The 16601-nt window shown below is 45.9% G+C and overlaps 1 protein-coding gene across 1 annotated transcript in view; it reads left to right on the forward strand.

Annotated features, from left to right (window-relative positions):
- The window catches only part of hecw2a (HECT, C2 and WW domain containing E3 ubiquitin protein ligase 2a), a gene marked incomplete at both ends in the record, with an annotated part of 229646 nt that overhangs the window by 153024 nt on the left and 60021 nt on the right, over positions 1 to 16601 (forward strand). The window contains 2 exons of the mRNA XM_084309394.1: positions 2497 to 2617; positions 3898 to 4011. Coding sequence (XP_084165520.1) covers positions 2497 to 2617; positions 3898 to 4011 — 235 coding nt within the window. The remainder of the gene's footprint in view (positions 1 to 2496; positions 2618 to 3897; positions 4012 to 16601) is intronic.

The raw sequence follows: 16601 nt of genomic DNA on the forward strand, positions 1-16601 counted from the left end.
GGAGGGTGATAATATATGCGACTTGTGATCTGGAAGAGGGAAATGAACGTGGCTGCAGCTGGAACACGAGTGAGCACTGGGTTATGAACTCCCTGCATCCCTCCGGTGCTCCCGCGTAGCGGCCTGGTGGGGGTAGCCGTGGCTCCTGGGTCCGCTCCTGGTGCCCAAGAGCTCCCCGACTCTCCTCGGTGTTGAACGTCGTGTTGAACGCCGCCTCTCCTGCCGCCGTCTCTCCCACTGTCGTCCTTACCCCAGCCACCTCGACTTGTGCCTGCTGGGCTGTGAGTAGCGCCGAATGCGCCGTCTCCTGTGACGAGCTGACGATCCCGCCCAGCCGAACCAACTCGGCGCTGACCAGCTGCTGGTGTTCCTCCATGCGCTCCTGAGCACTCTTTTTTTTTATCCACTTTTTCTCCCATTTTCGATATTTTCTCCCATCCCAATTTCGTATCATCCAATTCAACCCTCCCCTGTCATGAACGCTGTTTCTTGCCTCCCACAAGCCGGCTGCAATGTGGACTAAGTCATACATAGCACAAGTCCCCTCCGGTACTTGAGGTAACAGCAGTCGCATCTTTTCACCTGCGCAGCTCGATCTCTCAGTGGCGAGGAGTAACGCGTGGGAGGCTCACGCTGCCCCCGACACTTCCTGATTCTACTGCGCAGGCGCACCAACCGACCTGTAGGAGTCGCTGTCCACAACGCCCGATCCCCACCCATCAGTTTCCCACCCCCATATACGGCCAATGTGTATTAGTACGGACGACCAGCTAAACTGAAAGCAAATGTGGAGCGCTGGGCTCGAACAGGCAAGCCCAGCGTCTCCAGATTTCATGGCGAGCGCCTTGCCCACTACGCCACGTAGCCGCCCTGCGCTCCTGAGCACTCTTCTGTGCCCGGAGCATCTCCATGATTGCCTCCATGGAACTCTGATGGTCAGGTCTTCTGTCGGGATGGAGGTAGGTGAGTTCCAATTGTTGTAGGCAATCACAGAGACGGAGATGGTATACTCTTGAACAGGTTCGACTTTAATAGTAAAGAACACAAAGAGTAATACTAGGATACTATGCCGAGGGCAAAGGAACGAGAGAATAGATAATGGAGCTTAGTGGTGGTCCAGAACTGGAACCGGCCGCGTTATCTCCGAACGCCTATAGTGAAGACCTGACGAATGACAAGCAGAAGGAAGGAATGTTAAATAGCCACCAAATACCAACATTCCACACACACACCCGTGACAGCCAATCAGAAGCCAACCCCTAAGTGACAGCACTAAATGACAGGGAAAACAAGTGACAGCAGTCAGGTGACAGGTGACAGAGATGGTGGGTGGTTCCCGACCGTAGTCAGTAACCAGAATCGTAACAATGCATATCTACCTCTCTCTCTCCATCTCATCTGTCTATGCATATCTACCTCTCTCTCCATCTCATCTGTATATGCATATGTACCTCTCTCTCCATCTCATCTGTCTATGCAGATATACCCCTCTCTCTCTCCATCTCATCTGTCTATGCAGATATACCCCTTTCTCTTTCTCTACAGTAACTCTCCTCACTCTGCCTTTGTTCTAATCTCAACCCATCCATTAATGAAAGCTGTAACAGTCTAATACAATTGAGATACCAGGATTGATAAACGCGCTTTACAAGGGCCTTACTCCAAAAGTGGTCCTATGTAGCTCAATGGGTAGAATGCTTGGCCTCTGAGCATGGCACTAACCCTGCCAGGGTTTGGGGGGTTCGGTTCCCACTGCAGGGGCCACCCATTCAATTTGAATTGTTTTATTATATATATATATATATATATATATATATATATATATATATATATATATATATATATATATATATATATATATATATATATATAGAATTGCAGCCGTTCAGTAACATGTTTTCCAATCAATTTCGTAATTTCGCAATTCAAAATGAATAAAGAAATTGTGGTTTACTTGTTTATTAATTTCTAACTTTTTTTGTATTAATAGTATCAGTATTTAGTATTTAGTTTAGTAGTAGTATTTTCTATTTTGTCGACAGCAGGAAGGTTAAGCAGGATACAGAGTAGGGGAAACAAGGTGGTGGGATTCGATCCAAGGTCAGAAGGGTCCAGGGGCATGGGTCTCTGTTACTAGCTGGGACAGGACAACCTTCAATCGTCAATGTGGGGTCCACTACATGGGAGGATCCTGGGCACAGTACCACATTGGCATTCCTCTGGGCAGGCTACTATGGGAGGCACCACTGAACAGGGAAGGATATGTCAAATACTTGTACTGGGGCTAAAATGGCCAATTGATCACAGGGTCAGTTGATGTGCAGAGGGCCCATATGCCTACTACCTGGCCACCTTCCAGACCACTGACTGGGAAACAAAATTCTAAATTTCTTTCTTTTTTGGCCGCCCCTCTCTCTTTCCCCTGTGCTCTCTATTTCTCTCACCCCCCCTCTCTCTATCTCTTTCTCTCACACCCCTCTCTCACTCTCATGCCAGGCACTCAGCGAGCTAACGCCCGTGCTCCCGCTCCTTACAAACGAGACTTTGAAGCTAAACTGAGGAACTTCTACAGAAAGCTGGAGACTAAGGGTTACGGCCAGGGACCAGGGAAAGTCAAGTAGGTGGCGTTGCTTGATGATGCAAGACTGGACTACTGTAACGGACTCTTCATCGGGATTCCTGGCAAGAGCATCCAAAAGCTGCAATACATCCAGAACAGCGCTGCCAGGATCCTGATGAGAGTCCGTAAACACAATCACATAACCCCCATCCTCCACTCACTACACTGGCTCCCCGTCTCATCCCGGATCAATTACAAAATCCTGATGATCACCCATAACTGCATAAACGGACACGCACCCCTCTACCTTCAGGAACTCATCACTCCACAATCCTCCACCCGCACCCTCAGATCCGCAGGTAGCCTGCTCCTTCAAGTCCCCAATACCCGGCTCTGCACCATGGGTGACCGAGCCTTCTGCACGGCTGCACCACGCCTGTGGAACAGCCTCCCCATCCAGCTGAGGGCACCACAGAGCCTGGACTCTTTTAAAGCAGGCCTGAAAACCTACCTGTTCAAAAAGGCCTTTGACTGTTAGCTTTTTATTTAAATTTTCTTGTGCTGTTGTTTTTAAATTGTCTGTTTATACTATGTTTTTAATTAACTATGTTCTATTTTTATCTTATTTTTATTCTGTATTTAATTTTATTTGTTTTACTAATTTTTTAACTATGTTTTAACCCTGTAGTGTAGCACTTTGGGATCCCAGCGAACAAAAAGTGCATTACAAATTCAATCTATTATTATTATTATTATTATTATTATTATTATTATTATTATTATTATTATTATTATTATTATTATTATTATTATTATTATTATTATTATTATTATTATTATTATTATTATTATTATTATTATTATTATTATTATTATTATTATTATTATTATTATTATTATTATTATTATTATTATTATTATTATTATTATTATTATTATTATTATTATTATTATTATTATTATTATTATTATTATTATTATTATTATTATGTCATAATTCACAGACAACGGATATCAGATCTAGTGCTCAAAGTCAATGTGTATTTGTCACATACACATTAAGCATGTACAATGGCAGTGAAATGCTTATTCTGCGAGCCCCCACTAAACACACAACAAATAACAATAAAACTCCAAATAAAAACTGTGTGTGTGTGTGTGTGTGTGTGTGTGTGTGTGTGTGTGTGTGTGTGTGTGTGTGTGTGTGTGTGTGTGTGTTCCTGTGGGGGTGTGTGTGTGTGTGTTCCTGTGGGTGTGTGTGTGTGTGTGTGTGTGTGTGTGTGTGTGTGTGTGTGTGTGTGTGTGTGTGTGTGTGTGTGTGTGTGTGTTCCTCCCAGGCTAACCATACGCAGAGACCACCTTCTGGAAGATGCCTTCAACCAGATCATGTGTTATTCCCGTAAAGACCTGCAGAGAAGCAAGCTCTACATCAGCTTTGTTGGGGAGGAGGGGTGAGATTTTGTTTGGTTCAGTTTACTATGGCGCGGCCCAGGTCAGTCGCTGTTGGTTTTGCTCCACAAAGATTGTGCTTACTTTTAGTTATTATGTTTATTTTTACTACTTTTTTTATGGAAAATACTAGGGCTGACCCCTATTAATCGATTAGTCGACTAATCGGTCGAAAGGAGCCGTAGTCGACTGGCTAACCTCTTAGTCGAATATACAATTTATTTTTATTTTTATATTATTTTTTCCAAAAGAAAAGAGGCCTAGAAGCGTGGCTAACGCTAATGGCACGCATACCAGAGGCTAACTGCCTACGAAAACGGGCACAGAGGCACTGAAAGAGGATTTCACCCATCTAATGAACACACTAGACTAGACAAATATCAAGATGTATCCATCAGTGGACCAATTGCATGCTTTTGCAGAGGACAAGAAGCCTTCAGTTGACTCCTTTAAGCACCCCCACAGAATGATAAAAAAAAAAATTAAATATTATACTTTTTCTTTTTTCTTTTTTTTTAAGTCGACCAATAGTCGACTAACGGCAAATTTTGCCCAATCCTAGTCGACCATCCAAATCCTTAGTCGGGGACAGCCCTAGAAAATACACTGGCGGGGACGTCATACGACCGCCAGTCGTTTATAGACCTAAACTCCGGACTTAAAGAGGAGTTTAGAGACACTTTATGCCAAGATTGGCCATCGGAGATCAGGCGAGACAAAGACAAAGGCGGCGGCAGGAAGAAACACAGGGGCAGGAGAAGCGGAATCAGAATAAGGCTAAAAAGATCTGCTTACCGTCCGGCGATCCCATACATCTTTCTGGCAAATGCACGTTCGCTGGAAAATAAAATGGATGATCTTCGGGCGAGGGTCCGATTCCAGCGAGAGGTGAGGGACTGTAACATCATGTGCTTCACGGAGACATGGCTGAAAGCAGCGACTCCGGATCACAGCGTCTCTCCTTCGGACTCCTTCACCGTCTTCCGAGCGGACCGTACAGAAGCCTCCGGTAAGAGCGTCGGCGGGGGTGTCTGTCTCCTTACCAACAATGGCTGAGTAAGCCCAAAGGAGATAAAGATACTCTCCAGTTCATGCTCCCCGGACCTGGAACATCTGGCCATTCAATGTCGACCGTTTCATCTCCCCCGAGAATTCACTGCCATTATCATGACGGCGGTGTACATCCCTCCCCAAGCGAACACCGCCAGGGCCCTGGCGGAGCTACAGGGCCACCTCAAAATCCACCAGATTAAACATCCGGACGCAGCTATGATCATAGCCAGCGATTTCAACCAGGCGAATCTGAAGAAAGTGATGCCATCCTTTTTTCAGCACATCGCCTGCTCCACCAGGGGTGGAAACATGCTGGATCATTGCTACACCCCGTTCAGAGCCGGCTACAAGGCTGTACCAGCTCCTCCATTAGCGGGAGCTACAAGCACATCGGACCATGACTCCATCTTCTCTATCCTGCTTACAGGCAGAGATCACATGACGCCGTCGTGTCACGTGAGGTAAAGAGATGGTCCGACCAATCAGAGGCCACGCTTCAGGGCGCTCTAGAGGACGTAGACTGGGGAATGTTCCAAGGAAGCGCCAGTAATGTCAGCGAGTTCGCAGACACTGTTGTTAGCTTCATAGCAACCTTAGCTGATAGTATCGTCCCCACAAAAAAGGCGAGGGTGTTCCCGAACCAGAAACCGTGGGTGGACAGTACTATCAGAGCAGCTCTGAAAACTCGCACCACTGCTTACAACCTGGGCAGAGAGACAGGTACAAGGCTACAGTCTATACTCTGCGTAAGGCTGTTAAACTTGCTAAGAGGACGTATGCTGACAAGATGGAGGCACAAATGGCACAGAATGACACAAGAGGCTTATGACGGAACACAGTGTGAGAAGAGCATTTATGCGGGTGAACACCAGGAAGGCTGCTGGCCCAGATGGGATAACAGGACGCATACTTAAGTCCTGTGCTAACCAGCTAGCCCCTGTGTTCACCACCATATTTAATCTATCCCTGGTGGAATTTGTGGTACCTGCCTGCTTCAAGATGTCTACCATTATCCCGGTACCAAAGAAATCCTCCCCAACAGGTCTCAATGACTACAGACCGGTGGCACTCACCTCTGTGGCCATGAAATGTTTTGAGAGGCTGGTTAAGGATCACATTTGTGCCTCCCTCCCCAGTGATATGGACCCTATGCAATTTGCATACAGGCCAAACAGGTCCACTGATGATGCGGTCTCCCAAGTACTGCACAGCACCCTCTCTCACCTAGACCACCAGAAGGGGGGCTATGTGAGACTGTTGTTCATTGACTACAGCTCAGCGTTCAACACCATAGTCCCCACCAGACTGGTGGACAAGCTGATCGAGGTGGGTCTGAGCTCCGCTCTGAGCGCCTGGATACTGGACTTTCTGAGTGAAAGGCCCCAGGCGGTCAGGGTGGGGGGTCAGACCTCCAACACCATCACCCTGAGCATCGGGTCCCCCCAGGGCTGTGTTCTGAGCCCCCTGCTGTACTCACTATACACACATGACTGTGTGGCCAAGTTCAGCTCCAACTCCATAGTGAAGTTTGCGGACGACACAGTGGTGGTGGGGCTGATCTCGGACAACGACGAGAAGGCCTACCGGGAGGAGGTTGAGGTACTGGAACGCTGGTGCCAGGACAACAGCCTGCTCCTGAACATTGGTAAAACCAAGGAGCTGATCGTGGATTTTAGGAGAAGACAGCAGGGGACACACACACCACTGAGGATAAACGGGGCTACCGTGGACACGGTGAGCAGCTTCAAGTACCTGGGGGTCCACATCTCAGAGGATCTGACATGGACAACACACATAGACTCAGTCGTAAAAAAGGTGAAGCAGCGCCTCTACCACCTGAGACAGTTAAGGAAGTTCAGAGTATCTTGGAAGATACTCCAGTCCTTCTACTCCGGAGCTGTAGAGAGCATCTTGACTGGAAACATCACTGCCTGGTATGGAAACAGCACGGCACAGGACAAGAAGGCCCTACAGAGAGTGGTACGCTCAGCCGAGCGTACCACGGGTATTGCACTACCACCCCTGCAGAGTTTTGAACACTGAACTCTCCACACACAAGCACACATGAGCACACACACAACACACACACTGTACACGCTCACACACTAGAAGCCACTTTAACATGAGCACACACACACACTCATGCTGCACACACTCACACTTATGGTCACTTTACAAAAGGAAAGGTCACTTTAAGAATAGTATAGTATAACTTGAGATTGTATAATATAGCATTGTATAGCAGTGTACATAAAGACCCAGTGCCTCATCCGTAGCTAACAGTGTATTGCACTACCACAGGACCTAGCATGTCCTACCATGCTCTGTAAAAACTCATGTACATATACCGATATGCCCTACTTTGATTACTTGTATTATTGCACAATGTCGTTCTATTGGATTCTTATTATTATTATATTATTATTATTGTATTATGCACAATCATTGCGGGCAAGACCCCCCGCATTTCATTGTATACTTGTATGCCGTGACAAATAAAACTCTTGACTTGACTTGTTTATTCCCACAAATCAATAATAAATGCATAGCCAACAGTCATGCATACAGTCATGCATAGTATATATAATATAAAATTATGATCACGGTTCACATAATAAAATAATAATACTTTGTGGCCTCCTGGGTGTAAAAGGAGTGGTTTAATCAACAACCACCTCTTTACCTTCAGCCTGAAAGACATCAGGCTGACTGGTGTCCAACTCCATCTTATTCCATTCCAAGGCACCCTGATATGCAAATGTACATTTTCCTGATTGGTTTTTAAACCTGTAGAGCCTACATTAGCTTAGTTTTGTTTTTCAGTAGTTTAGATAATGCGCTATATCATGGTGAACTGGCACTGTGCAAGGGAGGAAGCCAACATTTTCTGTGTATCAGCATCAATTCAATTTACCTTCCTGGCTAAGAATTTGGTGCAAGCATTAACCTTGTCCAAGACTCTCCAAGACTTGTCCAAGAGTGATTGGTCTCCCAAATTCCCCAGCCTCTTCCTCGGATAATTATGGTATTTTAAGCCCGCCAATACATTTTTCTAATTTGGAATGATCAAAGTTGACCTCTGAGCTATACAGTTGTGAATAGAATTCTCTAAACGTGTCATTAATCTTTTTTGAATCAGTGGTAACTAATCCTTGTTGTGTCCTGATTGAATGGATATCCGGAAATGTATCATTTGAGCGTATTTTCATTGCCAGTAAATGCTTGGTCTGGAGCGATGAAAGTAATAATTTAGCCTCATCCCAATTATTAAAAACTCAGAGTGTTGTCTAAGTATGGCATTTATTTATTTCGTAACTATCATGCGTTGTGTGTTTATCTGTTCATTGTAGTTAGTCTGCAGTGAGGTGTATTGGTCCGTGTATAGTTTTTCCATTTTTTCAAGTATTTTTTACCGAGATTTGCGCAAATTGGAAGCGAAAAGCCTGACATGACTTCTAACAAAGCCCTTCACTGCATTCCACAGGACTCTTAAAAAATTCCGCTAGTTTTTCTCTGAATTCAGTACAGAAGTTTTTCAACAAGGACGAGTTATAGGGATGGGTACCAAATTCAGTACTTTTAAAGGTACCTACCGAAACACGTCGGTACTACCGACTATAGATTCACGTGAGATCCTATGGTGCCAATTGTCGGTAATGCAAAAAATAAAATAATAAAGAAACTTTTTTATTATTATTAATTATTCTTGCAGAAAAAAAATTAATAATAATTTTTTTTATATAAAAAATAAAAAGTCCGATGACGTCAACGTTTTGTTTACGCAAAACGAAACCGCACGTTAAGCGGTTCAGCTTGTGCAAACCAAGCGTTGGCACTCTGTGTGTGTGTGTGTGTGTGTGTGTGTTCGTGCGCGCGAGCGTGAGAGAGAGATTGTGTGTGTGTGTGTGTGTGAGCGAGCATGGGTTGTAAGCAGTGTTGTGCTAGTTACTGAAAAATAGTAACTCAGTTACTTTACTAGTTACTTCATTTCAAAGTAACTTCGTTACTGTACTAGTTACTTACACCCAAAAGTAATGAGTTACTGTGAAAAGTAACTATTTAGTTATTTAAAAAAAAAAAAAAAAAAAAATTGCTCAAGTCCCATGCCCCATATACTCAAAATCGGTTGATCAACTTGACAGTTTCCATTCACATCACCGAACTCTGCTAAGCAATGTGGTCTAGAGCGTTTCATTATATATTCCCTCCCGGCTGTATGTATATTTCTCTCCCACCCACCCACCCCCTCCTAATGTACAGTCCCCTCCCCATCATATGTATATACTCTGTCAGGATCTAGGGGTAACAGTACTGTATATTTGAATACCGCTTATGTCACAAATGTATCAGTACTAAATACCTATATGTCCCTATGCCATAAATGTCATGTATGTTGTGTATGTCATAAATGTCTATATGAATTGAAAATGGGGGACCCTGATGGAAACAAGACAAACGTCTTTCTCAGGTCTGCATCCCCTTAACAATTGTATGTATTGAGCCGTACTGTATTGTACCCATTCTGCAATCTGTTAAATAAAGTTTTCATTCATTCATTCATTCATCCATTCATTAATTCATTCATAACCATCTTGCAGCGTTGTTTAAGATATCAATCAAAGCATTGCAACGTTAGAATAGTTAGGATATCAATTGTGCATGAAAGGACTATATTTATATTGTTTGATTAGTATTATGAGATTCCCTGGCAGATTTCGTACAGTCAAAATCCGTTGATCTTGAGTTTCAGTGAACACATTGCACTCACCGTCACCAGTCTGCGGTGGTCGAGATGTAACGTTAGTCCAGTTGACTCCAGCAGCCCTTCAAACATGTTCTTTATCTCGTTTCCTTTTTGTATATTAATTATCTCTCCAAGTAGTTGCTAAATGGTTTGTTAGTTCGTTATTATTACTGCGTTCTTATTATGTAGATTCATAGCGAGCGTCCTCTTGTTGTTTACTGTAGAGAGCGTCTATTTCTTTCAGAACGTCAGTGGCCAATCAGAAGTGCGAAAACCAGAATGAGGCTACGGAAAGAAATAATAATAATAATAATACTTCGTTTTATATAGCGCCTTTCAGTCTACAGTAAACAAAACAAACGCAGGCGAAATAAGGACGCTCGCTATGAATCTACATAAAAAGAACGCAGTAACGAACTAACAAACCATTCAGTAACGTAAGTAGCGTTACTGAATTTCAAAAGTAATGCGTTAGAGTACTAGTTGCGGCAAAAAGTAACTTCGTTTCTGTAACGCGTTACTTTGTAACGCGTTAGTCCCAACACTGGTTGTAAGTTACTTACTAGTAGACTCGAGACGACGGAGCCCAGCTAACATACGCTACACCATAGATATATATAATAAACAGTGGCGGCTACGTGGCGTAGTGGGCAAGGCGATCGCCACGAATGACGGAGACGCTGGGCTTGCCTGTTCGAGCCCAGCGCTCCACATTGCTTTCAGTTCAGCTGGTCGTTCATACTAATACACATTGGCCGTATTAGGGGGTGGGAAACTGATGGGTGGGGATCGGGCGTTGTGGACAGCGACTCCTACAGGTCGGTTGGTGCGCCTGCGCAGGAGAATCAGGAAGTGTCGGGGGCAGCGTGAGCCTCTGAGGACTTGTGCTATGTATGACTTAGTCCACATTGCAGCCGGCTTGTGGGAGGCAAGAAACAGCGTTCGTGACAGGGGAGGGTTGAATTGGATGATACAAAATTGGGATGGGAGAAAATATAGAAAAATGGGAGAAAAAGTGGATAAAAAAAAAATATATATATATATAATAAACATATACAGCATTATCTACAAACTATAACTTCACTCACACACCTCGACCCTCCAGACGGGGTGGAGGCACTGGCCTCATGACATCTCCTTCATGGGCTACAAACCTAACGCAACTCCCAGAACTGTCACTCTCCTCCCTCGAATATCATGCAGTATCTGTCTCTAATCCTTTCAATCTCACCATTGTTACACTCTATCGCCCTCCAGGTCCCCTCGATCACTTCACAGATGAGCTGGACATGCTTCTAAGCTCCTTACCGGAAGATGGTACCCCGCTCCTTCTATTGGGCGACTTCAACCTGCCTGACTCATCTCAGTCGGTCCCAGTGGTCTCCCTCCTACAACAATTTGACCTGACTCCCACTGCCATGCCTCCCACCCACAAAGCAGGCAACTCCTTGGATCTCATATTTTCCCGTAACTCCAGCATCATTAACACCACGGTAACTCCCCTACATGTATCTGACCATTCCTTCATATCCTTCTCACTAACTCTCATGCTTAACCGAAAAGTCTTCACCCCAACTCAAACCGTCTCACTCAGACGCAACCTGCCCTCCCTATCCCCCTCCACCCTCTCCTCTGACATAATATCCGCTCTACCTTTGAGTGACACCTTCTCTGCTCTCCCCACAGAGATGGCAACCTCCACCCTCCTCTCAGCCCTTGCAACCTCCTTCGACAAGCTCTGTCCCCTCGTTGAGAAACCTGCCCGCCGTTCCCCACCCAGTCCATGGCTGACGGATGCAGTGAGAGAACAAAGACAGGTCCTGAGAGCGGCTGAGAGGAAGTATAGAAAGTCACGCCTCACTGCTGACATCGACACATATCACAACCTCTTGTTAACATTCTCCAAAACCATTACTAATGCCAAAGCTTCTTTCTTTCACCATAGGATCGAGGCCTCTGCCAAGAATCTTCGCAAACTGCATGCTACCATGTCCTCCCTCCTCACTCCCCCCCACCTCCTCCTCCCTCATCTTTTTCTGCCGAAGACTTTGCGATCTTCTTTGAGGAAAAAGTGGAGAACATCCGCAGCTCCTTCTCCCAACCCCCACCCATTCCAAACGCTGAATCGAGAACCTCATCCTTCACTCTGTCATCTTTCTCTCCCATTACAGAAGCCGAGACCCTGACACTGGTAACGTCGAACCGTCCGACTACATGCCAGCTGGACCAGCTACCCTCCCCACTCCTCCAGACCATAGCACCGGACATCCTCCCATTCCTAACTGCAACCATCAACTCCTCACTCAACTCGGGGGTGGTCCCCACCTCCCTAAAACAAGCCAGAGTCACGCCCCTCATAAAAAAACCAACCCTGAACCCCACCGTCATAGCCAACTATCGCCCTGTCTCTCTTCTCTCCTTCCTTTCTAAAACACTTGAACGTGCTGTATCCAACCAACTTACTGCTTATCTCTTACAGAATGACCTCCTAGACCCCAATCAGTCTGGCTTCCGGACTGGCCACTCCACAGAAACGGCCCTCATTGCGGTCACAGAGGCACTTCACTTAGCAAAAGCGAAAGGCCTCTCCTCTGTCCTGATTCTCCTAGATCTATCTGCAGCCTTCGACACAGTCAACCATCAGATCCTCCTCGCGGCCCTCGCAGGAATGGGAGTGGCTGGATCTGCGCTGACATGGCTGACATCATACCTCAATGACCGCTCCTACCAAGTGTCATGGAGAGGGACTCTGTCGGCCACCCGCCCCCTCCGGACGGGTGTCCCCCAGGGCTCGGTCCTAGGACCCCTTCTCTTCTCCCTCTACACTAAATCACTGGGTAACATTATCACGTCTCATGGCTTCTCATATCATTGTTATGCCGATGATACTCAACTCTTCCTCTCCTTCCCTCCCTCAGATATCCACGTCTCTGAGCGGATCTCGGCCTGTCTGTCCGACATCTCCGCCTGGATGACGACCAACCACCTCAAACTGAACCTAAGCAAAACAGAATTGCTCCACCTGCCGGCCAAATCCTCCCCCCTGACCGACCTCTCCATCACAGTCGAGAATGCAGCTGTGACCGCGTCGCCGACCGCCAAGAACCTTGGTGTTGTCCTCGACGACCAGTTGAACTTCTCTGCTCACATCGCAGCGACAACCAGAACCTGCAGATTCCTCCTGAGCAATGTCAGAAGGATACGCCCCTTCCTGACAAAAGAAGCCACCCAACTCCTCGTCCAATCAACAGTCATCTCCCGCCTCGACTACTGCAACGCACTGCTAGCTGGCCTCCCGGCCACTGCCACCAAGCCTCTTCAACTCATTCAAAATGCAGCGGCCCGCCTGATCTCAAACCTACCGAAGTCGGCCCATGTCACCCCACTTCTTAGGGACCTGCACTGGCTCCCCATTGCTGCACGTATCCGCTTCAAGGCCCTCGACCTAGCATACCGTGCGGCAAAGGGAACCGCTCCCGCCTACCTCCGGTCAATGGTCTCTAACTACACACCCTCAAGACCCCTACGCTCTGCATCTTCTGGCCGCCTCAGATCTACTCCTATCCAAGCTCCCGGAGGGTCATCAAAGAGAAGCCGCCTATTCTCAGTCCTTGCCCCACAATGGTGGAATGAACTACCCATCCCAGTTAGGACAGCCGAATCCCGTCCAATCTTTCGCCGTCGACTAAAGACTCACTTCTTCAACCATTATCTGAAATGATAAAAAAATAAAAAAAAAAATAAAAATCTAACCCCGACTAACCTTAATGTCATGCACTTGTCCTAATAAACTAACCTACACTGTAACACGCAACACTTTGATGAACATTGTTACTCAGCTGATAGAGTTATACCCTTCTTGCTGTCTTGTCGCACAGAACTTGTAAGTCGCTTTGGATAAAAGCGTCAGCTAAATGACTAAATGTAAAATGTAATGTAATGTATATGCGCTACACTGCCCCAGAGAATTCATTATAACTTGGCTCTGCACTGCCCCAGGTAAGAGACAACCAAACTTGACGTGAAAACCCGGCCCTACTCTGCCTCTGATTAGCAGACTGTGGGTGGGGGAATGTCATTGGACCAAAGCATAGTTGACAGACACACAGTGGAGCAGTCGACAATCGACATGCAGACAGAGATATTGGAGAATTTCGACTTGTTGCATGTTGACACTATCTCGCAGATAGATAATGCAGATAATACATATGAAAAGAATAATTTTATATGTGTGTGACTGTGTATATCAAATCAAATCAAATCAAATTTATTTATAGGGCCCAACAACACACGTTAATGTCCCCATGGGATTGATTGATTGATTGAAAAGTTTATTAACAGATTGCAGAATGGGTACAGTACAGTACATCTCAATACATACAATTGTTAAGGGGATGCAGACCAGAGAAAGACTTTCGTCTTGTTTCCACCAGGGTCCCCCATTTTCAATTCATCATAACATATATGACATACATGACATACAGATAGACAGTACTGCTACATCTATACATTTATGACATATCAGATTTGCAAATACAGTACTGTTTGTGATACAAAAGTGTCCAGAAAAGGAGTGTATATACATTTGGCGTAGAAACTGTACATTGGAGGAGGTTGGTGGGGTGGGGTTGGGTGGGTTGGGTGAGGGCTGTACATTGGAGGTGGGGGGGGGGGGGGGGGGGGGGGTTGGGTAGGGGACACATACACATTTTACACTGTACATTGGAATGTTGACAAAGCCTTACTTGGTCATTTACTGTACAACTAGGTTAGGACATTTGTAGGGGCCAGTTTCGAATTGCAGTCTCACGTAGGTGTTTTTTGAGAGTGTTTTTGAAGGTGGGTAGTGATTCACATTCCTTTACAGCTTTAGGCAGGGCGTTCCACATTGATGTGGCATAATTGCGAAACGTGTTTAGTCCCTTGTTTGAGCCGAATCTGGGTTTTACATGATTTGTGGAGCTCCCTCTGGTGTTGTGATCGTGGTATTCACTGACCTTTGGGAAGTATTTTGACATGTACATGGGTACCTTGGTCGCGTAGTGTATCTTGTAGACCAGGCCCATTGCAAGTTGCTGTACTCTGTCGTCTACTCTAAGCCATCCTAGGTTGTCAAAGTGGGCAGGGGTGAGGTGGGTTCTAGGAGTCAGGTCAAGTAGTAGTCTGACTAGCTTGTTTTGAGATGTTTGTAATTTGTTTTTTAGTGCCTTTGAGGTGCTTTGGTACCATGAGGTGCAAGCATAGTCGTAGTACCCTTGAATGAGTGCTCCTGCTAGAGTCTTCAGGGTATTCTTGTTTACCAGAGAGGAGATCCGGTACAAGAATCGCGTTCGTTGGTTGACTTTTTTTATTACATTGGATGCCATTTTGTCACAGGAAAGATTAGCCTCTAGGATGGAACCCAGGTAGGTAATTTCATCTTTCCTTGTGACAATATTGTCACCCACTGTAACCGAGAAGCCGTCAGTCTTGCTGAGTTTGTTATTTGAACCGAAGAGAATGGACTCTGTTTTGCCCATGTGTAATGATAGTTTGTTGTCGGCGAGCCATATGCAGATTTTGCCTAGTTCCGAGCTGAGGGCTTTTTCAACCTGTAACTTGTTCTTGTCAGAGACCAGCAGGGCTGAGTCGTCCGCAAACAGGAACAAGTTGCAGTCACAAGCTGACGACATGTCATTTGCATAAATTAGGAATAGTAGCGGTCCTAGTATGCTTCCTTGTGGAACACCACAGCTCACTGTGAGGGGGGGGGATAGGGTACCGTTTACTTCCACCATCTGTTCCCTCCCCTCCAGGTAGGATTGTATCCAGCTCACTGATAAACTATCAAAACCAATTGCTTTTAGCTTGTCAATCAGAATGGTGTGATTGACAGTGTCGAAGGCCTTTTGTAGGTCCAGCATGACCATGCCGCAGTATTTGCCCGCGTCCACCTCTTGTTTGATGTGGTCGTTCAAGTAGAGAAGGCATGTGTCAGGGCCGTACAGATCTTCTTTAAACAAGTCAAGAAGAAAACATAACAATAAGTCAAGAACAGAACAAGAACACCATAAGGTGCAAACATTTTTAGATGGATGCAAATAAATGAAAGAATGCAAGCACTCCCAGACATACCCCACGCGAAGGTAAGGAAAAACTCACTAAAACCTAACAATAGGGAAAAAAAGCTCCACAGGCAGTGTGGAGGAGAGAAACCTTAGAAGGGCCATTCAAGGGGGGATCTCCCTTCTTAGATGTTGGTGATAGTAGTGTTGCAGACGGACAGTTGGTAAGCATGCACTCATGTGTGTAGTGGAACACAGATGAGTGCATGCAATAGCAACTGTACATTTTGAAAAATTAAAGATAGAGCTAATAGCGATAGCAACTGAACATTTTGAAAGATTAAAGATAGAGCTGATAGCAATCTATTTGAGGCACAGGGGCGGCGCAAAGAGGGTCACGTCCTCCCCGTCTTAGTCAAGGGACATTTAACACTCCGGTCGTTGCTCAGGGACAGCCGGAGACAGGGAGATAGGGGCGGCGCAGAGAGGGTCACGAACTCCCCGACATCATCGCGGGACATCCGGCACTCCGGTCACCACTACGAGACCTCCGGAGACAGGGGGGCACGCAGAGGGGGTCGCAACCTCCCGGCCTTCGTCACGGGACGTCCAACACTCCGGTCAACACTCCAGGACAGCAAGTCATAGGGAGACAGGGAGACGGGACAGGCGTTAGACGGCTCATGAGATTGTAGTAGGCGGACATAGCAATAGATACAAGTGGTAGGCATATATGTGAAAGGAGTAGATA

The sequence above is a fragment of the Notolepis coatsorum genome (genome assembly GCF_963971535.1).
Source record: "Notolepis coatsorum genome assembly, chromosome: 3".
Classification (NCBI taxonomy): Eukaryota; Metazoa; Chordata; class Actinopteri; order Aulopiformes; family Paralepididae; genus Notolepis; species Notolepis coatsorum.